General features: G+C 38.5%; 1 protein-coding gene across 1 annotated transcript in view; it reads left to right on the forward strand.

Annotated features, from left to right (window-relative positions):
* Window positions 1-25,510, forward strand: part of MIB1 (MIB E3 ubiquitin protein ligase 1) — a 130,236-nt gene that overhangs the window by 50,255 nt on the left and 54,471 nt on the right. The window contains exons 8-11 of the mRNA XM_053571387.1: window positions 1,464-1,608; window positions 3,592-3,725; window positions 7,432-7,539; window positions 24,593-24,790. Of these exons, the coding sequence (XP_053427362.1) occupies window positions 1,464-1,608; window positions 3,592-3,725; window positions 7,432-7,539; window positions 24,593-24,790 (585 nt within the window). The remainder of the gene's footprint in view (window positions 1-1,463; window positions 1,609-3,591; window positions 3,726-7,431; window positions 7,540-24,592; window positions 24,791-25,510) is intronic.

Genomic DNA, 25,510 nt, shown 5'->3' on the forward strand with positions numbered 1-25,510 from the left:
CAATTAGCAAGTAGGTGGTGATAGGGATTATTTTTATTTAAAAATTTTTTTTTTATTTTAATTTTTTAAAATTTTTATTTATTTATTTTTTGAGACAGAGTCTTACTTTGTTGCCCTTGGTTGAGTACTTTGGTGTCATAGCTCACAGCAACCTCAAAATCTTGGGTTCAAGCAATCCTCTTGTCTCAGGCTCTGGAGTACCTGGGACTACATATAGGTGGTCGCCACAACACCTGGCTAGTTTTAGAGATGGGGGTCTCGCTCTTGCTCAGGCTGGTCTCGAACTCCTGAGCTCAGGCAGTTTACCTGCTTTGGCCTCCCAGAGTGCTAGGATTATAGGTATGAACCACTGTGCTGGGCCTGGCATTCTTATTTTAGAGATAGGTAAATCAGAGCTAAGATTCTGAACTGAAATTTTGAACCCAGCTGCGTCTTAATTCAGTGCCTAAGTACTCTTTATGCCAAACTTAGCTGCTATTGTAAACTAAACCTGTACTTAATTCTAGAGGGAAATTCTAGGATTCTAATAGTGATAGTGTAGATTTCACATCTTTTCAAATCATCTTGATAAGAACAGACAACTAGATTAGCATATGATCAAAAAGCTACAAACATCCATAACAAAGCTAGGTGATAGTTGCCTATTGAGCCCTAAAATATGAATGGCAGAGAGATACTGCTGGCTCTCATTGGGTCTGTATCTGTCTGTAGGGTAGCAGAATTAATGGGGTGTTTTATAGATCTGAGAGCAAGGGAGCTCCTTAATAAATATTCATTGGCTAGTGTGGTTGACAAACATTGGAGCAGCAGCTGAACCTGAGAGGGGTCTTACAGACTCCAATTTGGAATGGTTGCGGTATGTCCCTGCTGAAGTTTGAAGGGATTGGAGCACCCTGGGCTTATGAACTCTGACAAACCAGCCAAAGCTTCCTTCCAAGGGGCCTCACTTTTTTTTAATTTTTATTTTTAATTTCAGCTTGCTTGTTCATTTTTCTTTGTTTGAAGTTTTCTTTTCTTTTTTTTTTTTTTTTAATTGTTCTTCCTTTGGTGATTCTCTTTCCCTTTGCCTCCCCAGTAGCTAGGATTATAGACACCGCTACAACGTCTGGCTGTTTTTGATGTTAGTAGAGATGGGGTTTCACTCTGGCTCACTTCTGCTCATACTGGTCTCAAAACTCCGAGCTCAGGCTGTCCACCTGCCTTGGCCTCCCACAGCACTGGGATTACAGACGTGAGCCACCACGCCCGGCCAGGGGCCTCACTTTTAAGGAGAAAGTGCTGGGAAGTAGGGCAGACATACTCTTTAAAGTTTGTAACTAATAACCAGTTGAAAATGGTTATCCTTTAAAAGTTTTTTCTTAGTAATAATAAGTAGAATTAATACTTTAAACATATAAAAACTGGTGATTGATTTTCTGGTATATTCTTTAGACTTGGAAACATTAATCTATTTTTTTTTCAAGACTTTAGGTAAAGTTGGCCGAGTACAACAGATTTATTCAGACAGTGATTTAAAGGTGGAAGTTTGTGGAACTTCTTGGACATATAATCCAGCAGCAGTTTCCAAAGTGGCATCTGCAGGATCGGCCATTAGCAATGCATCTGGTGGTATGTTTTGTATTGTGTTTTTTTAAAAGTAGTATGATTTACATTAAAACCTTTGCTAATACCTTAGTTCTCATACACAGATAATGTTGTACATGTGCTTGTTGGCTTTCTCCCAGATTGCATAGCCTCACTTGAATGTTGATTACCTTTTAAACTTTCACTAAAGGTTTTTATTGTTTTATGTGATGAACAACTTTTATTCTGGCTGAGATATTCCCTGGAGAAAGTCTCATAAATAGGGGCTTTCTGTTGGGTATATCAAGCCATTCTCTACATCAAATCTGAGATATCTGATATTTAGCATTTTACTATGTAGAACTTTTGTTTTCTGCCAAAAATCCATCACTTTCTTTTTTTTTCTTCTTTATTTCCAACATTATTGCTAGCAGATGGCTTTCTTCCTGAATATTTTTATGTATCAGCTATATTTTTTCTCTTACTGTTTAATTAGAGTTATTATATTTGCTACAATGAGTAGAAAACCATGTTTAAAATGTGACTATGCTGGAGGGCCAGGCGCAGTGGCTCGTGCCTGTAATCCTAGCGTTTGGGGGGGCCGAAGTGGGTGGATTACTTGATGGAGCTCATAAATTCGAGACCAGCCTGAGCCAGAGCGAGACCTCATTTTTAAAAATAGCCAAATATTGTGGTGGGCGCCTGTAGTCCCACCTACTCGGGAGGCTGAGGCAAGAGAATCGCTTGAGTCCAAGACTTTGAGGTTGCTGTGAGCTGTAACGCTATGGCACTCTACCGAGGGCGACATAGTGAGACTCTGTCTCAAAACAACAACAACAAAAAAGTAAGTATGCTGGATGCTTGGATAGACTCATTCCTAAGCCTTTCCTTGTTATGCTCCAGCTTAACATACACAGATTCAGTTCAATCTACATGTTACACATTACTGTATGCCAGTGGTTCTCAACCTGTGGGTCACAACCCACCGGAACTGTATTAAAGGGTCGTAGCATTAGGAAGATTGAGAACCACTGCTATATGGCATTGTTAATTACCCAGAAAAGAAGATAGAACCATACTGTAAATGGCAAGAAGCAAAAGGTTTAGGTAACTACAATTTTATTTTGGTTCTACTCTCTACCTCTGCTTTTTTCCCCCTCTTCCTTTCTGTTTTAATTTGCTAGTACACTTAAATTTTAAGTCAGATGTTTATTTTTACTTCAGGGTTAGATGGCATCCTAATAGGCTGACTACCTACAAAGTAAAAGAGTGATGAATGGTTAATATTATACTTTCAAATAATGTGGACTTGGCCCACTCTGTGATCTCCCCTTGCCCTACTTTGTGGTTTCTCTGCCACAGTAAGTACCCCAAGAATTAAGGACTAGAATTTGGTGGCATCTATGTTGGTTGATGCTACTTAGAAAAACATCTTGTGAAAGAGTCTGTGTATATTTGTCCTTGGTTCTAGCTTTTTAAAAACCAAACATAGTGAAGTATGTTACTGGCTCATAGATGTCCATTTTCAACTGAAGGAAATTTAGTTTGTCCCTAAAGTATGTCCCCAGATATTCCAGAGATTATGTTACTTTTGAATCATAATCATTAATCTGTTGAATTATTTTAAGGTTTGTAGTATTGAAATCTTAAGAGTTACCATGGTATGCTTCACACTTGAAAGGAAGTTTGTATCGTGATAGTCCTTTAGTAGTGTGTTCATTCATTGTATCTTTGGTTTATGTGACCTCTAAACCTTGAATTATTATTAGCATGTAACTCACTACTTTTTCTAAAATTATAACTTGACATAAATGAATTAGAGAAAACTTGGAATACTTATGGCCTTGGATTTAATACAACTTGATATAGTAGTGTTTAAGTAATAAATTGCATGGGTAGTTATCTATAGCATAGTAGGAAAAACAGTGATAAAAAATAGGAAAAGATTATAAGAATACGGGTAATACTTGTTTCTTAGTAGATAAGGCTTGAGATTCTCATATGTTAACTTTATCTGGTGCTTTACAGAAAGACTCTCACAGCTCCTGAAGAAATTATTTGAAACCCAAGAATCTGGTGACCTCAACGAAGAATTAGTTAAGGCTGCTGCTAATGGAGATGTTGCTAAAGTAGAAGATTTGTTAAAAAGACCAGATGTGGATGTAAGCATTTTAAAAATTAATTTGAAGCATACACAAAAATAGAATAGTATCATGAACCTTACACTCAACAGTCATGAAGATTTTGGTACATGTACTTTATTCTTTCTCGCTGACTTTTCTGAGGTATTTTAAAGCAAGCATCAGACATTCTTTAGTGTGCATTTCTAAGAAATACTGACATTTTCTTATTTAACACTTTAATTTTATGATTGACAAAACTTAAATTGAGGTTTTTAAGTAGTGTTTTTTTTGGAAATCCAGTGATTTTTTTTTTCTCATGTAAATACCATTTTATGATAGCTTTTAAACATATTTCAGTTAATTTTGTTAGTGTTTTCAAAACATTTAATCTAAACCTATTCCCCAGCCCCCCATGAAAATTGACTATTGCATGATTTATAGGCAAATGAATTAGAGGTTGTGTATTTTGTAACTCTTCCTAGGTTATGCTATAGTTTTGCCATTTGCACAAGCCATTTAAGTGGGCCATTTTTTATTTAAACTTAAGTCCATACTTTATTCCGATGTCCTTACTGTTTACCTAATGTGTTCTTCTTTTCCAAAATCCTTTCCACAATATTATGTTACAATTTTTTTGTGCACCTTTTTGTTTTCCCAATTGTAAGTAGGCAGTTTTAATTCTAGCTTAGTCTTTGTACTTTGCCTTTGCCAATATTATGATTAGTGCCAGCCAAGAGATTGTAGTTGGAGAGGCATTTGAATTACCCTGTGTTGTAAGGACTTTTGTTGCCACACCCCCTTTTTTTTTTTGTAGAGACAGTCTCACTGTACCGCCCTCGGGTAGAGTGCTGTGGTGTCACACGGCTCACAGCAACCTCTAACTCTTGGGCTTAGGCGATTCTCTTGCCTCAGCCTCCCAAGCAGCTGGGACTACAGGCTCCTGCCACAACGCCCGGCTGTTTTTTTGTTGCAGTTTGGCTGGGGCTGGGTTTGAACCCGCCACTCTCGGCATATGGGGCCGGCGCCCTACTCACTGAGCCACAGGCGCCACCCGCCACACCCCTTTTGAACATTTGTTTGTTTTAAAGTATGCTAGACAGTTTGAAGGAGATCAGCTCTGTAACTGTAAGGTGTTAATGTCATTTCTCCTATAAGGTCGTGTAGCATTACTTTAGCTTTGTTAGAGATGTCAATTACAGCAACACAATGCAGCACTTTTTTGATTGGTTGTGAGATACCTCACAAATAATTTGTTTGACATCAAAGTACCAAATATTTTTTGTTCGAAAGACAGAATCATATTTCCTTTATATTCCCTCCAACAGATTTAGATGTTATATATCATTTTTCTTCATTTAATTACTAATGTATTTTAAAGTTATTTTTAACAGTGCCATACATACTAAAAATTTAAAGGGGAAATAGTTTATAAGGTTTATTATGAAAAATAATATCTCTTCCTTCTCATTACCATTTTCCTACTCTTCAGAGGCAACTTTTTTTGGCGCTTTTAACTGATACTTTACCTGTTAACCCTGGCATCTTCTGGTAGCATACTTCTGTTCTTTTGATACCTGTTAGAAGGTGGGGATTTAGCTATTTTTCCACCACTACCTCAGACTCATACATTTTCAGTTTCTTCATGTGGTAATTTTGTTTAGATCAGAGTTGTGTATAAATGACATTCATAGCTGAGTTGTGCAACGCACTAGCTTATATTTTCCTATACAACTTTTTGTTTTCATTGGAATTTATAACTGTCCTTTTTAAAAAATTGAGATACAATTTTATACAGTGAAATATTGTGGATCAGCTAGTTTTGACAAAAGTGTATGCGCTTGTAGTCCACACATGTCTGTTAAGATTTAGACATTTATTTTAGACCATTTCTTTTGTTCCTAAAAGTTGACTTGTGGTCAGCTTTTGGTCTTTCCACATAATTAAAAATTTTTATATTTGTTAGTTAATTTGTATTTTTAGAATTAATTTATTCCTAGCCAGCCCAGTGTGTGTGCATGTGTTCTTTTTTCTTCTAGTTCCAATTATCTTTGTGGGTTGAGGGATAAAAGAAAAGAAAAAATTTTAGTCCAATGTCAAGAAGTAATGAAAATAAATGCAACCTATTCTTTAATTTGAAAAACACTGATGTGAAAAGGATATGCTTTGAAAAGTCTCATAATACCAAAAATCATTGCTCTTTTGACTCATATTTCCACATCTTATAATGGAAATTTTTTCACTTGTAGTTTTGTATTTTTTTCTTTCCTTTTTTTTTTGGAGACAGGGTTGCCCAGGCTAGAGTGTTGTGGTGTCAGCCTAGCTTACAGCAACTTCAAACTGCTGGGTTTAAGTGATGTTCCTGCCTTGTCCTTCCCCGTAGCTGGGAGAATATGCTTGGCCAACTTTTAAATTTTTTGTAGATACAAAGTCTTGCTTATGTTGGTTAGGCTTGTCTCAAACTCCTGGCCTCAAGCAGTACTCTAGTTTTGGCCTCACAAAGTTCCAGGATTACAGGTGTAAGCCCCTACGCTCAGCCTTGTCTGTCTTTTGTGTTTGATGTCTTCCTCAAATTTCTGACCTTTGGTTGCCTATTCATATCTGAATAAGACATATAAAAGCTGATTGGTAGCTCTTTTTACCAGGATAGGACTTACTAACTTTGCATCATGGTGAATGGGTGTATAGAGCTTTTGGAGAGCTCCAAATGCCATCATGTAGGAATGTGTTATTCATAAGTCTTCAGTTGTTCAGGGCAAGAAAGATATTTTTTCCTGTCTAGGGATGAGATGCAAGCAGGTAGTGCTCTGTCCTTGAGTTTGAGGAGTGGGTCTGGAGTATGTCCATTGCACTTGCACATCAGAGTTAATACACTTCTTTGTTAGCCCCTCTGGTGTACTGTTTGTAGTTTGTAGGCTTTGGGGTTCCCTGTTCTCTTTATATTTTGGCTTCCTCTTCCCTGGAAAATCAATCAAGACTTTTCATCTGTTTTCTCTCTTTCATAAAATGTTACTTTTTCTTATTTTCAAACTTTCTCTCTTTCTCTTTGTTTTTATTGACATTTATGTTTTAAATTATTTTACTGTCATATTAGTGCGGTCTCAGATAGGATGTAAGTGTGTGGCTAAGCTACCATCTTTAACCATCTTTTATGGTTTTATTAATGGGAATGAAAGGGATGGAAATAAAGAATTGCACTTAGATATGACTATGGGTAAGTTATGCATGTAGACAACATCAGAAATGAAGGATAGGTTGGAAATTACTGCTTTATAATATCATAGTTGTATATAGCCATCTTGCTAACTCATTTAGTGTTACTCATATAGTTTGCCTATCTTGAACTGATTTGTTGGTAGCAGCCAGTATCTTTTCTAAAAGTTGTCCATTCATTGGACTTTTGCATTTTTCAGATTGTGGACTCTGAGATAATAATAATAGTCTTCTAGAAAAAAATGTACACACACACACTCTTTTCCTTCCTCTTTCCCTTCTTTCTACTTTGCAGATTGGCTAAACAGTTCTTTTATAGCACTTTGAACAGTAGAACTCTTGTTTTTTTTTTAAATGCTTACCTCTTTTTAAATTAAAGAATCGCTGGTTATCTATACTGTGATATATGGCACACCAACCTAAAGTATTATAGAATCATGCAGTGAAACCTACACTGAATGTATTCTATATATTGGCTCTTTCTGATTTGTGATGTTTATTCATCCTTTCTTTTACTTTTTTCTTTTTAATTTAGGTAAATGGGCAATGTGCTGGCCACACAGCTATGCAAGCTGCTAGTCAGAATGGACATGTTGACATTTTGAAGTTACTTTTGAAACAAAACGTGGATGTAGAAGCAGAGGTAACTAAACTTATAAAATATTTTAAGTAAAAGTTAATGTCTTAGAGATAATTTCTAAACTATGAGATTTAGAAATGTTTTTGTTATTCTTTTTTTTTTTTTTTTTTTTTTTTTTGTGGTTTTTGGCCGGGGCTGTGTTTGAACCCACCACCTCCAGCATATGGGACTGGCGCCCTATCCCTTTGAGCCACAGGCGCTGCCCAGAAATGTTGTTATTGAAATTTAATGTTTACCTAAGGCTTCTCTGGTAGAAAATAAGAATTGGGCAGTGACATTTTGAAGTATTTCTTGTTTTTGTGTTATCCCTCAATATGGAAGGCATAGCCCTAGGTGAAGGTAGGAGTTGAGTTTCCCGCTGTTGTCTTGGAACCACCAGGTTGTTGGGAGCCAAGCTGAGTTTACCAAGGAGTCAGCCTGTGGCAGTTGAGGGAAGAGGAATATAGATTTACTAGGTGCAGGGCTTTCTTGATTTCTGTGACACGTAGAGGTCTTCTGTTGTTTTGTAGTAACCAAAATAGCATTTTTTAAGTCTTATTGTTTCTTTTCTTTTACTCTGAGTAATTGTAAGAAAAAACAAGTTTCACTGTTTTTTTGACCTCAATGAGGATCTTTAAAGAGATTATGCTTCATGTTTATCACTCTGTGTGTGTGTGCATGCTTAATTTAATTAAGGATATTCTTAGAAAAGGCAAATAAACATTGTTTACTATCTAACCGACTCTCAGTTGGGAATCTGTATATTTGGTATGAAGGATAATTTTACTTTGTCTTAGTTAACTATAAACTCATTACTAACAATAAAAATCACATTTATTTTAGTTTAGTGCAAGATCGTTTAAGTAAAAGTCTATGAAATTTAAATTGGCAGAATGCTTTCCTTTTTTTTTTTTTGAGAAAGAGTCTCACTATATTGCTTTTAGTAGAGTGCCATGGCATCACAGCTTACAGCAACCTCAAACTCTTTGGGCTTAAATGATTTTCTTGCCTCAGTCTCTTAAGTAGCTGGGACTACAGGTGCCTGCCACAACACCCACCTATTTATTTTTTTTTTCAGTTGGAGTTGTCATTGTTGTTTAGCAGTCCTGGGCCAGGCTTAAACTTACCAGCCTGGGTATATGTGCCCAAGGCTTTAATGCATTGGGCTCAGAGCAATAGCAACCTCAAACTCCTCCCAGACCTACGGAAGAGCTGCGCCGGGACCCACGATAAGCACCCTCCCGGACTTCCATAAGAGTTGCACCCTCCTGGACCCTAGTAAGACTTGCGCAGGGACCCACTACCCAGCCTGACTGGCCTCCCCACGCCCCGACCAGGAACTCTGGGAACCGCGCAACCCCACGTCCTCCCTCCTGTACCCTCCCTGCCTCCACACTGCCCACTCGTCTGGCCAGGACTCTGGTAGCCGTGTGCCCTCCGGAGCCCTCTGTGCCACTGCGCAGAGCCCTTCTCCTGGCCAGAGACTGCTGGAGCCTTGGGCCCTCTGTGCCAAAGTCACTGAGCACCAGGCACTCCCAGAACCGTGTGCACCACCCCCAGGCCTGTTGCTGGATGTGGGGGTGTCACACTCTGGAGCTGCTCCCACAACCAGAACTCCCTAGCTGGGGCAGCCCCAGAAGAGCTACACAGGGTCACTCCCTACAAAGATCCAGCAACAATAGAGTGATCCCCCGCGTCTAATCTCGGAGAGACACCACCCCAACTCTGAGGACAGCCAGAGGCAACGGTGAAAAACAATCATGAGGCGAAATCAACAGAAAAACTCTGGCAATATGTATAATCAGAGTAGGTCAACTCACCAAGGAACAATGGGGCAGACACGGCACAAGATCTCATGCACAAACAAATAGCTGAGATGTCAGAAATTGAATTCAGAATCTGGATAGCAAATCAGATCAAATTAGAATTCCAAGCAGTAACCCAAAAGATGTCTAAAGAATTCAAGGAATTCAAAGACCAAATGACCAAAGATTTTGACACATTGAGACAAGAAGTTGCAGCCCTCAAAGATCTGAGAAACACAGTAGAATGCCTCAGTAACAGAATGGAGCAAGCAGAAGAAAAGATTTCTGACATTGAAGACAAAGCTTTTGAACACTCCCACACTCTCAGAGAGGAAGAGAAATGGAGGGCAAAAACAGGATCACTCTCTCAGAGAGATCTGGGATAATTCAAAGAAAACCAGTATTCGTCTTATAGGGATCTCTGAGAGTGATGCAGTGGCTTCACAGGGCACAGGGTCTCTTCTCTATGAAGATTGTGAAAGACAACTTTCCAGACAGGCCAAGAGTTTCTGAAATTCAGATGGCAGACTGTTTCAGAACTCCAGCACGACTCAACCCGAATAAGACATCCCCGAGACACATCATAATCAATTTCACTAAAGTTAATATGAACAAAAAAATTCTGAAAGCAGCCAGACGAAAGAAAACCATCTTCTACAAGGGGAAGAATATTAGAATAACTGCAGATCTCTCTGCTGAAACCTTTCCAGCTAGAAGAGGATGGTCATCGACTTTTAATCTCCTATAACAAAATAAATTCCAACCCAGGATACTGTACCCAGCTAAACTGAGTTTCATTTATGATGGAGAAATTAAAGACTTTAATGACATTCACCAGTTGAAGAAATTTGCCACAACTAAACCAGCTCTTCAGGATATTCTCAGACCTATCCTCGATAAAGACCAGCATAATCCTCCACCACAAAAGTAAACCCACCCAGAAAATTTTGATCAAATTCCAACTTCCACAGTTGCAAAAGGATGAAAAATGTCCACCGGACTCTCTAAAGGCTTATCAATATTCTCAATTAATGTGAATGGTTTAAATTGTCCTCTAAAGAGGCACAGGTTGGCTGACTGGATACAAAAACTCAAGCCAGATATCTGCTGCATACAAGAATCTCATCTTACATTAAAAGACAAATACAGACTCAAGGTGAAGGGATGGTCATCTATACTCCAGGCAAATGAAAAGCATAAAAGAGCAGGCATTGCAATCCTATTCGCAGACGCAATAGGCTTTAAACCAACCAAAATAAGGAAGGGTAAGGATGGACTCTTCATATTTGTTAAAGGTAATACTCAGTATGATGAGATTTCAATTATTAATATTTATGCACCCAACCAGAATGTACCTCGATTTATAGGAGAAACTCTAACAGACATGAACAACATGATTTCCTCCAGTTCCATAGTAGTTAGAGATCTTAACACCTGTTTAGCAGTGCTGGATAGATCCTCCAAAAAGAAGCTAAGCAAAGAAATTTTAGATTTAAACTTAACCATTCAACTTCTGGACTTAACAGACATCTACAGAACATTTCATCTCAACAAAACTGAATACACATTCTTCTCATCAGCCCACGGAACATACTCTAAAATCAACCACATCCTAGGCCACAAATCTAACCTCAGCAAATTAAAAAAATAGAAATTATTCCTTGCATCTTCTCAGACCATCATGGAATAAAAGTTGAACTCAATAACAACAGGAATCTGCATACCCATACAAGAGCATGGAAGCTAAATAACCTTATGCTGAAGGATAGATGGGTTATAGACGAGATTATGAAGGAAATCACCAAATTTTTGTAACAAAACAACAATGAAGACATGAATTATCAGAACCTCTGGTATACGTATGCAAAGGCTGTCCTAAGAGGGAAATTTATAGCACTGCAAGCCTTTCTCAAGAAAACGGAAAGAGAGGAAGTTAATAACTTAATGAGACATCTCAAGCAACTGGAGAAAGAAGAACATTGCAACCTCAAACCCAGCAGAAGAAAAGAAATAACCAAAATCAGAGCAGAATTAAATGAAATTGAAAAACAAAAGAATTATACAACAGATCAATAAATCCAAAAGTTGGTTTTTTGAAAAGGTCTATAAAATAGATAAACTTTTGGCCAACCTAACCAGGAAAAGAAGAATAAAATCTCTAATTTCATCAATCAGAAATGGTAAAGATGAAATAACAACAGACTCCCCAGAAATTCAAAAAATCCTTAACGAATAGTACTAGAAACTCTATTCTCAGAAATATGAAAATCTGAAAGAAATTGACCAATACTTAGAAATATGCTACCTACCTAGACTTAGCCAGAACGAAGAGGAAATGTTGAATAGGCCAATATCAAGTTCTGAAATAGCATCAACTATACAAAATCTCCCTAAAAGGAAAAGCCCAGGACCAGATGGCTTCACGTCAGAATTCTACCAAACCTTTAAAGAAGAAGTAGTACCTATATTACTAAACCTCTTCCAAAATATAGAAAAAGTAGGAATACTACCCAACGTTCTATGAAGCAAACACCACCTTGATCCCTAAACCAGGGAAAGACCCAACAAGAAAAGAAAATTGTAGACCAATTGTAGACCAATATCAGTAATGAATATTGATGCACAAATAATAAGATCCTAACAAACAGAATCCAGCAACAGATCAAAAAAATTACACATCATGACCAAGTGGGATTTATCCCATTGTCTCAAGGCTGGTTCAATATACGTAAATCTATAAATGTAATTCAGCACATAAACTAAAAAATAAAGACCATATGATTCTCTCAATTGATGCAGAAAAAGCTTTTGATAATATCCAGCATCCCTTCATGATCAGAACGCTTAAGAAAATTGGTATAGAAGGGACATTTCTTAAACTAATAGAGGCCATCTACAACAAACCCACAGCCAATATCATATTGAATGGAGTTAAATTGAAATCATTTCCACTTAGGTGAGGAACCAGGCAAGGTTGCCCATTGTCTCCATTGCTCTTTAACATTGTAATGGAAGTTCTAGCCATTGTAATTAGGGAAGAAAAGGTGATCAAGGGTATCCGCGTAGGGTCAGAAGAGATCAAACTTTCACTCTTCACAGATGACATGATCGTATATGTGGAAAACACTAGGGATTCTACTACAAAACTTTTAGAAGTGATCAAGGAATACAGCAATGTCTCAGGCTACAAAATCAACACCCACAAATCTGTAGCCTTTATATATACCAATAATAGCTAAGCCAAAAAAAACAGTCAAGGACTGTATTCCTTTCACAGTAGTGCTAAAGAAGATGAAATATTTGGGAGTTTATCTAACAGAGGACGTGAAAGATGTGTACAAAGAGAACTATAAAACTTTAAGAGAAGAAATAGCTGAAGATGTTAACAAATGGAAAAACATACCATGCTCATGGCTGGGAAGAATCAACATTGGTCTCTACTACCCAAAGCAATATATAATTTTAATGCAATTCCTATCAAAGCTCCATTTTCATATTTTAAAGATCTTGAAAAAATAATACTTCGTTTTATAGAGAATCAGAAAAAAACCTCGAATAGCCAAAACATTACTCCGAAATAAAAAGAAAGCAGGAGGAATCATGCTACCAGACCTGAGACTGTACTATAAGTTGATAGTGATCAAAACAGCACGGTACTGGCAAAAAAACAGAGAAGTAGATATCTGGAACAGAATAGAGAACCAAGAGATGAATGCAGCTACTTACCATTATTTGATCTTTGACAAGCCAATTAAAAACATTCATTGGGGAAAAGATTCCCTATTTAACAAATGGTGCTGGGTGAATTGGCTGGCGATCTGTAAAAGACTGAAACTGGACCCACACCTTTCATCATTAACTAAGATAGACTCTCACTGGATAAAAGATTTAAACTTAAGACGTGAAACTAGAAAAATACTTGAAGAATGTGCAGGGAAAACTGTTGAAGGAGTCAGCCTGCGTGAATATTTTAGGAGGAGGACTTCCCAGGCAATTGAAGCAGTATCAAAAATACATTACTGGGACCTGATCAAACTGAAAAGCTTCTGCACAGCCAAGAACATAGTAAGTAAAGCAAGCAGACAGCCCTCAGAATGGGCGAAAATATTTGTAGGTTATACCTCCGATAAAGGTCTAATAACCAGAATCCACAGAGAACTCAAACGTATTAGCAAGAAAAGAACAAGTGACCCATCTCAGGGTAGGCAAAGGACTTGAAGAGGAACTTCTCTAAAGAAGACAGACGCACGATCTACAGACACATGAAAAAAAGCTCAGCATCCTTAATCATCAGAGAAATGCAAATCAAAACTACTTTGAGATATCACCTAACCCCAGTAAGAGTAGCCCACGTAACAAAATCCCAAAACCAGAGATGTTGGCGTGGATGCGGAGAAAAGGGCACACTTCTACACTGCTGGTGAGAATGCACACTAATACGTTCCTTCTGGAAGGATGTTTGGAGAATACTCAGAGATCTAAAAATAGACCTGCCATTCAATTGTATAATTTCTTTAGTAGGTTTATACCCAAAAGACCAGAAATCACAATGTAACAAAGACATCTGTACCAGAATGTTTATTGCAGCCCAATTCATAATTGCTAAGTCATGGAAGAAGCCCAAGTGCCCATTGACCCATGAATGGACTAGCTAATTGTGGTACATGTATACCATGGAATATTATGCAGCGTTAAAGAAAGATGGAGACTTTACCTCTTTCATGTTTACATGGATGGAGCTGGAACATATTCTTCTTACCAGAGTATCTCAAGAATGGAAGAAAAAGTATCCAATGTACTCAGCTCTACTATGAAGCTAATTTATAGCTTTCATATGAAGGCTATAACCCAACTACAGCACAAGAATATTGGGAAAGGGCCAAGGGAGGGGGGAATTCAGGGTGGAGGGAGGGTAATGGGTGGGGCCACACCTTCCGTGCATCTTAGAATGGGTACAGGTGAAACTTACTAAATGCAGAATACAAATGTGTACATATAATAACTAAGAAAATGCCATGAAAGCTACGTTGAACAGTTTGATGAGAATATTTCAGATTGTATATGAAGCCAGCACATTGTACCCCTTGTTTGCACAAATGCACACAGCTGTGATTTAACAATAAAAAAATTAAAAAAAAAATGTAAAACAAACAAAAAATCCAAAATAGTAGCTGCCAAAATGGGCTCTAGGAATCAATAATATGTGGTTCCTAGGATCCATGTTCATTCAGGCTGTTATTAGAAACTGCTCCACCCCCAAAGAATTGACACTATTGAAAACATAGGAATGTGAAAAGAAAGATAAGGACTTAAGACCTAGAAAAAATCTTAAGTTGCCTTTTATAGAATGGCAGAGTAAAGTTTGAGAATGTCCAAAAAAGGATGAGTTTTAAAAAGGGACATAATCATAGTTTTACAGTCTTCCCTCTCTCATTAGTAAGTTTTTGTAGCTACTTAGGTTGAATATTAAAAATTATTACTGATTCTTCTTTTTTCCCCACATTGCTCATCTGGTCTATCGCTGAGTCCTGTACCTTTGCTGTACCTTTAAAATATATCTAGAATTCAAATACTTTTTTTCATGCGGCCACTATCTTGGTCTCTTTCCCCCAGGTGTCTACCTGGTTTTCCTTCTCACTTCTTTCAGGCATTAAATATTTACTTCAACCTCTCAGAGATTGCCCCTTGGCTGTCCTAGCTAATTCTGCTTTCCTGCTTTATTTTCTCCTTAACACCTTTTACTATCTAACATTTACATTATATTTACTTACTTTGTTTATATAATCTTCCCTAATAGAAGGTAAGTTTCTGTGAGGGTAGGAACTTCCTTTTGTCCACTGTTGTAACCCCAGTGTCCAGACTGGGATACTCAGGACACCCAGTAAATATCCAGTGAGGAAATGAGCCAGAATACACCATTCCAAACAATCCTATGGTGGTTTTAATATGGCCAGAATACCAGCATCTTGATTAATTGAATGAATTTTAAGTCAAATATGATGAAGTACAGTGTTACTTACTATATTTGGGAAAAAATGAGTTGAAATAATTTACTGAAAATGTCAGTGGATTTAGAAAATGTTTAATTTCATTGACATTAAAAGTCGTGTTACTACTGTGGTTTGAATGTGGTTTGTCTCTGGCAAAACTCATTTTGGAGCTTTATTGCCCGTGTTTCAGTTTGAGAGGCAGACCCTTTCAGACTTGAGGTTTAAAGGTTGCGTGTTTAGATCATGGAGTCTTCATCCTTTGTGAGTAGCTTTGTTCTTGTGGTATTGAGCGAGTTTCTGGCTCTGGCAAGATTGGATTCCTCTTGCTGAATAGTTTAGTTTCTGTGATGGTGGGTTATAAAGGTTGTGTTTTGCTCTTTGCATGCGCCTACTTCCCTTCCACTTCTCTACCATGTTATGACACAGCAGGAGGTTCTCTCCAGAAGGCCAACAGATGCTGGTGCCATGCTTCTTAGATCTCCCAGTCTCCAGAATTGTGAGCTAAATAAAACTCTTTTCTTTATAACTTACCCAGTCTTAGGTATTCTATTGTAGCAACAGAAAATAGACTAAGAAGTTATTGAGAGGTCTCTGAGAATATTGTTAGTAGGAAGCACCAGGAATCTTACCTCCCCACCAAGACAATAGTTACACTGGCAGAATCTGTCTGATGTAACTAATTTGAAACTCTGGTGTCTGTTGAAGCCTTGCAACTTTCAGGGGAAGGGTTGAAGGTAAATTATAGTTAATTTCAATTTCTGTTTCCAGCTCAGTAGTAGCTACCTATCTCCTACAACCCTCGACTCATAATAGGCAGTTGTTCATGTGTTTCTGGAGCAGCTTACTTGCAGCTTGAAGGAGACATGGTGGGCAGTAATAACCCTGTCTCCTAAGTATGGGGATCTGTATTGTGATCACTGATTGCTGCTTCTAATCATGGAGGTGTACACAGAGATGGGTCTTTCCTCATTGTTGCAAGCTCCTAACCCTCTGGCCAAAGCAACTTCTAGAGGATTTAAAACGCTGGTGGTGGCCCCTCCCCTTTATTTATCTCTTTGCCCCCTATGGAAGCCAGATAGGAAAGACTGGCACTTTGAAAAGCGATTTCACATGAGTAAATTAGAATGTGATTGTGCATGCCTGAGGAAAACTGCAGGCTCAGGGAAGACCCGAGGAGACAGCCTATAACAATTCAGAACAAAACAAAACAAAACAATAGCAATCCCTGGGGGAAGGGGAGAGTTTGATTTCTAGAAGTTACCACATTTTTAAATTCAAATGTCTATTTTTCTATAAAAAAAATTTAGAAAGCGTACAAAGAAATAGGAAAGTATGGCTCATTCGAAGGAATGCTAAATCCTGGGAGTAAAGATAGTTAAGACAGTCATAATTCCCAAGAAGCTCACAGTGAAGTATAAAAGACAGACTTGGAAACAAATAATTAAATTGTAGTGTAAGAAGTGGTATTAGAGGAAAGAGAACTTAATTTTGTAAAGAGTCAGGAGAAATTTCACAAGACAGGTGATGCCTGAGCTGAGTTTTGTGATCCCTACTTTTTAATCCAAGAAGGTGATGAGGAAGACCATTCCAAGGTTAGGGAGGAGCATATGAAAAATGCATAGGGTCCGAGAAGTCAATAAATCAGACAGAGTCTGAAATCTGAGGAGGCAGCCGATAAGGCTAGAGTGGTCCACCAAGACAGGACTCGAAAGAGATTTGTTCTTTAAATAGGAGAGAGACATTAAAGAATTTTAAACGCAAAATTTATGTTTTACAGAGAGAATTCTGTTTGTGATGTGAAGAATAGATTGGTATAACAATACAGTGGGGGCAGGTGAGCGTGAAAGCCTAACTTACATAGTAGGGGACTTGGAGAAGAGAGAATAGATTTGAGCGCGAAGTGAGGTGTAAAAGCTGTTGAATTTGGTGATTCCACATAGAAGCAAATGAGTGACTTACAGAAACTCTTCTGTTGGCCATGAGGTCTGTGGTTCTGTCAGGTGGGTTAGGGAAGAACTGCAACAAGAGCAGGTTTCAGTGGATTGAGAAGGGAGAGAGGGGTCAGGAGGTGATGAAAGACCAAGATGGTTTTATTCATTTTGAGGCCCCTTCACAAATTCTTTGAGATAACCTTGTAGAGGTTACCTCGTTCCTTAAAATTTTCATTTGATACCAGCAACAGAGACAGAATAATGAGCTATGTTTTAGCTTTATTTGGAGTACTTCAGATGGATTCAGAAAAAAAGCAATAATATGTAAATTGAGGTCTTGATGCAACTGTTATTTTCTAATTTAGAAGAGAAACTTGAAAATGAATTTAATTTTATTTAATTGTAGGTTTCTAGTGTGTATATCTCCATAATCTTTGTATTGTTCTTGTACTTCTTTTGATGAATGTGTATATCAGGGTTTTAAATTTTTTAGTGTTTGTCTTTATGTAAACTGTTGACAGAACCCACATTAAAGTGTGTTAGTAGTGGTTTTCTAATAACTTTAACTGTATGATGTACTTCATAAATAGTTCTTGTTTTTATTCAGTATGTGTTAGTGGATTGATGCCTCCTATTTTAATGATAGGATGAAAAATTATAACAGGAAAAAATCCAGATTGGTGGTTAATATCTTTTTAAGTCGAAGATTCTGAAATATTTATGTGTTGGTAGAGAGATTACTTTTATATATACATACGTATATATTTATTTTGTTTTTATGGGATTAATGCTGCTAAGAGGCACAAGAGTTGTGTACCAGTTCCTTTATTCTCAAGATTGATGCGTAGCGAAACCTCCTAATCCGATTCAGCTGAAAACATTAGTAAGGTGAAAGTTACCCTGCATCGTAGTTTCCACCCTTGTCGAGAATGGTAGTCGAGCTGTTGTGTATTCCTGCGTAAATGATTTTACCTTGAATATCTTTTTTGAGAAAATATGCAAAGACTAAAAACTACTTTGAATTCTGTAACTGTTTTGAGTGCATTATTTGTTTTAAATTTATTTAAATACTGTCACAACAGTATTTATCTGTGTTATCTTTGAAAAGTAGTTCAGATAATCCTGAGTCCCACATAGATTTTCAATCCTTTCCAAATACCAGGAAGTCCCTGGGGTTGACACGAGGGATTGGGAACTACTGTTCTGGAGGATGTCTTGAGAACGTGCTTATTACTTGTGGGTGTCAAAATTTGGGATCCAGTAGTGGACTAAACACAGTATCCTTATAGGTAATATCCCACTCCATCTGTATCTGGCAAGGTAATTAGTCTCTCAAACTTTTTGGTATAAACTATGTATATTATATTCATGGTACATTTAGGCATTTTTTTCCCCTTTATAATAAAATAGTTCACATTTAAAACAATTGTAGTAATTGGGTCTTTCCTCTCATCAGAAATATGTCTGTTACAGGAGGTAAGGAAAATCCATTCGATTCTTCTGAAATAGTTCTAGATTTTTGGGTGTATGGAATTTTGGTGGTTTATGCTTCGTTTTTATCTTTTAATGGTGTTACTTAATGGTATTTTTCCTGTTCTCAAATACACAGAAAAGTGTATGTTCACCATCTAGAGATAACCATTGTTAACATTTTGATATTAAGGTGTCCATAAAGTTCGTGTGCAGTTCAGAATAATACAACTATTTAAATTGCATACAAACTTTGTATTTCTCTTCCTTAGAAAAGCTAATTGAGATCATACTTTTTTTTTGAAACAGTCTGACTTTGTTGCCCTTTCATGTCCTTTGTTAGGTAATTCCCAGATATTTCATCTTCTTTGGCACTATTATAAAAGGAATAGAGTCCTTAATTGTTTTTTCAGCTTGACTATTGTTGGTATATATATACACTGCTGTATTCCTTGATCACGTCTAAGAGTTTTGAAGTTCAGTCCCTGGGATTTTCCAGGTAAAGGATCATATCATCAGCAAAGAATGAGAGTTTGATCTCCTCTGACCCTATTTGGATACCCTTGATCGCCTTCTCTTGCCTGATTGCAATGGCTAAGACTTCCATTAGTATGTTGAATAGCAGTGGAAACAGTGTGCATCCTTGCCTCGTTCCTGATCTGAGTGGAAATGTTTTCAATTTTACACTATTCAATATGATATTGGCTGTGGGTTTGCTGTAGATGGCCTCTATCAGATTAAAAAATGTCCCTTCTATGCCTATTTTCTTAAGAATTCAGATCATGAAAGGATGCTAGATATTATCAAAGGCTTTTTGTTTTTGTTTTTTTGCAGTTTTTGGCCGGGGCTGGGCTTGAACCCACCACCTCCGGCATATGGGGTTGGCGCCTTACTCCTTTGAGCCACAGGCACCGCCATCAAAGGCTTTTTGTGCATCAATTGAGAGAATTATATAGTCTTTGTTTTTTATTTTATTGATGTGAATTTGCATATGTATTTTAGGTTTTTATTTTATTGATGTAGATTTGCATATGTTGAACCAACTCTGTAACCCTGGAATAAAACCAACTTGATCATGGTATATAATTTTTTTGATGTGTTGTTGAATTCTGTTTGCTAAGATCTTATTGAATATTTTTGCATCGATGTTCATTAATAATGTTGGTCTATAATTTTCTTTCTTTGTTGGATCCTTTCCTGGTTTGGGTATCAGGGTGATATTTGCTTCATAGAATGTGTTGGGAAGTATTCCTTCTTTTTCTATGTTTTGGAAAATGTTATATAATATAGGTACTAGTTCCTCTTGAAAGGTTTGATAGAATTTGGATGTGAAGCCATCTGGTCTTGGACTTTGATTTTTAGGGGGATTTCATATTGTTGATACTACATCAGTAGTTGATATAGGTCTATTCAAGATTTCTAATTCTTTCTGGTTGAGTCTAGGAAGGTGGCGTGCTTCCAGGTATTGGTCCATTTCCTTCAGATTTTCATATTTCTGGGAATAGAGATTTTTGTAGTAATCATTGAGGATTTTTTGAATTTCTGAAGTGTCTGTTATTTCTCCTTTATCATTTCTGATAGATGATATTAGAGATTTTACTTTTCTATTTTGGTTAGGTTGGCCAAAGGTTAATCACTTCTGTTAATCTTTTCAAAAAACCAACTTTTTGTTTCGTTGATCTTCTGAGTGATTCTTTTGATTTCAATTTCATTTAATTCTGCTCTAATTTTGGTTATTTCTTTTCTTCTGCTGGGCTTGGGGTTGGAATGTTCTTTCTTTCCCAGTTGCTTGAGATGATCCATTAAGTTGGTGGCTTCCTCTCTTTCTGTTTTCTTTTTTTTTTTTTTTTTTTGTAGAGACAGAGTCTCACTATACTGCCCTCGGGTAGAGTGCTGTGGCGTCACATGGCTCACAGCAACCTCTAACTCTTGGGCTTACGGGATTCTCTTGCCTCAGCCTCCCAAGCAGCTGGGACTACAGGCGCCCGCCACAACGCCCGGCTATTTTTTTGTTGCAGTTTGGCCGGGGCTGGGTTTGAACCCGCCACCCTCGGCATATGGGGCCGGTGCCCTACTCACTGAGCCACAGGCGCTTTCTGTTTTCTTGATGAAGGCTTCCAATGCTATAAATTTTCCTCTTAGGACTGCCTTTACAGTATCCCATAGGTTTTGATAATTTGTGTCTTCGTTATCATTTTGTTCCAGAAATTTGGTGATTTCCTTTTTATCTCATCTTTGACCCAGCTATCATTCAGCCTAAGATTATTTAGCTTTCATGACTTTTAGTATGAAGATTCCTGTTGGTGTTGAGTTCAACTTTTATTCCATGTTGGTCCGAGAAGATACAAGGAATAATTTCTATACTTTTAATTTGCTGAGGTTACACTTGCATCCTAGGATATGATTTATTTTGGCAGATGACCCATGGGCTGATAAGAAGTACGCATTTTCGGTTTTATTAGGGTGAAATGTTCTGTAGAGGTCTGGAAAGTCCATTTGTTCTAGGGTCAGATTTAAGTCTAATATTTCTTTGTTTAGTTTCTTCTTGGAGGATCTATCCAAAACTGTCAAAGGGGTGTTAAAATCTCCAACTATCATATTGCAGGAAAGTATCAGGTTGTTTATGTCCATTAGGGTCTGCTTTATGAATTGAGGAGCATTCTGGTAGGGCGCATAAAATGTTAATTATCGAAATCTCTTCATGTTGGGTGTTTCCCTTGACAAATATGTAGTAACCTTCCTTATCTTTCTTTATTTTTGTTGGTTTAAAGCCAGTTGTTTGTGTTACTAAAATTACAGCCTCTGTTTTTTTCTGGTTTCCATTTGCCTATATTATACAAGTCCATCCCTTCACCCTCAGTCTATTTTTATCCTTTAAGATAAGGTGAGATTCTTGTATACAGCAGATATCTGGTCTGAGTTTATGTATCTAGTCAGCTACCCTGTGTCTTTTTAGAGGAAAATTTAAACCATTCACATTAATTGAGAGAATTGATAAGCCTGGTTGTGTTGTTTTGGGTGTTATGATTTTTGGATGTCCAGTGGACATTTTTAATCCCAACTGTGGAAGTTGGGTTTTGTTCAAAAATTTCTGGGTGAGTTTACTTTGGAGGTAGAGCATTGTGCTGGTGATTGTGGAGGATGGGTCTGAGACTATCCTGGAGAGCTGGCTTAGTTATGGCAAATTTCTTCAACATGTCTGTGTCGCTAAAGTATTTGATTTCTCCATCACAATTGAAACTCAGTTTAGCTGGATAGAGGATCCTGGGCTGGAAGTTGTTTTGTTTTAGGAGACTGAAGGTCAATGACAATCTTCTTCTGGCTTGAAACGTTTCAGCTGAGAGATCTGAGGTTATTCTGGTATTTTTCCCTTTGTAGGTGATGCTTTTCTTATATCTGCCTGCTTGCAGAATTTTCTCCTTCATCTTAACTTTGGCAAAGTTAATCACAATAAGTCTAGGAGATCCTTTATTTGGATCGAGTCTTGCTGGGGTTCTGAAACTGTCTTCTATCTGATGTTCTGTATTTCTTGCAAAGCTTGGGAAATTCTCTTCCAAAATCTCTTGGAGTAGAGTCTCTGCACCTTTAGGACCATCCTCTTCTCCTTTGGGAATTCCTATAAGACGAATGTTTGGTCTTTTGGAGTGATCCCAGTACTCTCAGGGAATGATCAGTTTTTGCTCTCCCTTTGTCTGCCTCTTTGAGTGTTTGGGAATGTTCAAAAGCTTTGTCTTCAGTTTCAGAGATCCTTTCTTCTGCGTGGTCAGCTCTCTTACTGAGGGATTCTACTGTATTTTGGAGGTCCTCAAGTAACTTTTTCGTTTCCTTGAGCTCTGCTATCTCTTTTCTCAATATGTCTATATCTTTGGTGACTTGGGCTTTGAATTCATTAATTTCTTGAGACAACTTTAGAACTACTGTTTGGAATTCAATTTCTATCTTTTCTTCCATTCTATTTATCTTATTTGCAATCCATATTCTGAACTCGATTTCTGACATTGCCGCCAATTGTCTGTGTGTAGCATTTTCAGTTGTGTCTCCTTTGTCATTTCTTGGGGGGCAGGGGGCTGATCTACTCTGGTTATTCATGTTCCCAGAGTTCTTCTGTTGGGTCCGCACCATGTTTATTTTCCACTGTTTGGTTATTAGAACTGGTAGGGTGAGATTAAATTGGGGTTCCCAGGTAATAGAGATAGCCTCTTACCAAAGCTCTAGACTTTGTAATTGTGGCTTATCTCCTACAACCTTACAAAGGCCCCTTTCAGAGTTTTGGCCAGAGACTCTGAGAACCTACATGGTGGGTAGCACAAGCTGGACCTGTTTTGATATCAGCCAACCTCTACCCTAAACTAAGAACATAGTATTAGATTTAAATCTCGACTGTGAAGAGATACAGACAGCTGCAGCGCCCAGCCCCTACCCTTCAGTTCTTTTCCACTACAGAACTTCAAAGGTCAACCTCAAAATGTCCCTGAGTGGACAGCCGCAGACACAAGTTCCAACCAAATTGTCTCAGGCAGTGCAAACACTGCCCAACAGAGGAGGATTCAAGGGTCTCCAACAGCACAGTTGGAGCCAGGGATCCATACTCCCACTCGCCAGACTCAGTCTACACTATTGTTTGTGACTCTGCTCACAAGCCCAGATGGAGCCAGGGGTAGCACCTCTGCCCACCCATCTCAGTCCACACACAGCTAGTCTCTGCTTCCCAGATCAGTTGGAGTCAGGGGACCACGTCCCCGCTTGCCAGTCTCAGTCCACTGTCTGGCAAGCCTCTGTTTGCACCCTCTGTTAGAATCAGGGCACCACACTCTGCCTGCAGGTCTTAGTCTTCACCCTGTAAGCCTCCACTCACCAGGCCTGCTGGAGGCAGTGGACTATGCCCTTGCCCTCAGGTCTTGGTTCACACCCAGTAAGCCACTGCTGGAGGGTTCTGTTGGAATCAAGGGACCACGCCCTTGCTCTCAGGTTGCAGTCCAAGCTTATCGAGACTCTGCTTGCAGGCCCAGCAGGGCCTGGGGACTAGCCCTCAACCACTCTCCTGCTGTGGGTGCATTCAGAGTCAGGGTTTCTGCACCCCGTTCCGCCAGACACAGCCTGAACCAAGGGTAAACACTACCACTGGCCGGGCATAGTCATAACCGGGGAATTGCTCCTCTTCCCGCCAAGTGTCCCCTTCTGCCTATACCCTCTTTCTTCCCTGTTAGTCACAGATTCTGTCCTGATGTTTGGCAGACCACACTATGCCCAGATCTCTCAGGACAAGACCAAACACTATGCTCTGCAGGTGGCAGAACTTCAGACCACCATGAGAGGGGGAAAGGGTGGACTGGGAGTTTGGACTTGTTGGGGAAAATATCTGTTCAGTTTTATGCCTGGCAGGGTGGTGTCTAGGTTTATAAGTGGAACTTCCCTGGAGAAAGAGACCTGTAGTTTAGTGGCTTTCTCCAGTGGGGTAAAATGAGAGGTCTTTTGTTCCCTGCTGGGTCGGTTGCAGATAGCCTGCTGGCAGGCCTCCTGCTTGGGGGAGGAGTCTCCTGTCCTCTAGTCAATAGGCTTTGTACCTGTAATTTGTTTACTTGAATCCTCTTCCTTGGCATTACAGCTTGCCTTCTTCCTGGGCTCAGCTCTCTGTCTTTGGCTTCATAGAGTCTAATTGTGTCCAGTTTTTCTTCCTTTGCTCAGGAGCCTCTGCTGAGGGTTGCTACCAGTTGGCCATCTTCCCAGAATTCCCCCTAGTTAATTTTTAGTTACTTTGTTTGCTCCATCCTATGTTTCTTTTTCTCAAATTAATTTGGTTCTTGGTGTATTGTTAACAGCTTTAAGTTTTGTTTTTCTTTCTAAAATATTTACTAATTCTGATTTAAATGCTAACATTTAGGATAAAGATGGCGATAGAGCAGTTCACCATGCAGCTTTTGGAGATGAAGGTGCTGTTATAGAAGTGCTCCACCGAGGCAGTGCTGACTTGAATGCGCGCAATAAGCGCCGACAGACACCGCTTCATATTGCTGTCAATAAAGGTCATCTTCAAGTTGTGAAGACTTTATTGGACTTTGGCTGTCATCCTAGTCTCCAGGTAAAACCTTTAAAGAAATATATTCTGCAGGTACTGCTAGGATCTCATTAAAGGGGGGGGGGCATTAAATTCTGGGATAAGCATTCCTTTATTAATTATTATTATTATTTATTTATTTTTTTAAGAGAGAGTTTCACTTTGTCGCCCTCAGTAGAGTGCTGTGGCGTCACAGCTCACAGCAACCTCCAGCTCTTATGCTTTAGGTGGTTCTCTTGCCTCAGCTGGGAGTACAGGTGCCTGCCACAGTGCCTGGATATAGTAATTATTTTTTAGAGATAGGGTCTCTGTCGCCCAGCATAGAATGCAGTGGCATGATCCTAGCTCATTGTAGCCTTAAACTTCTGGACTCAAGAGATCCTCCTACTTTAGCCTCTTGAGTATCTGGGACTGTAGGTGTACACTACCATGCCCAGCCAGCTAAAAATGTTTTTTGTTGTAGAGGTAGGGTCTCTCTGTGTTGCTCAGGCTGGTCTCCAACTCCTGCCTCCAGAGATCCTCCCACCTCTTCTTCTCAAAGTGCTAGGATTACAGGTGTGAGCCACTGTGCCCAGCCTGTTGATTCTTTTTTGTACAGTCATTTATATTACATTTGTGCATGACTAGTACATTTAGTAGTCATAGTAAATGATACCAAAAGTATAGAATATTTTAAAATATTATCGTCATTTAAAAGAATAATAACTGTGGGCAGTGCCTGTGGCTCAAAGGAGTAGGGTGCCA

Source organism: Nycticebus coucang, chromosome 19, assembly GCF_027406575.1.
Source record: "Nycticebus coucang isolate mNycCou1 chromosome 19, mNycCou1.pri, whole genome shotgun sequence".
Taxonomy (NCBI): domain Eukaryota; kingdom Metazoa; phylum Chordata; class Mammalia; order Primates; family Lorisidae; genus Nycticebus; species Nycticebus coucang.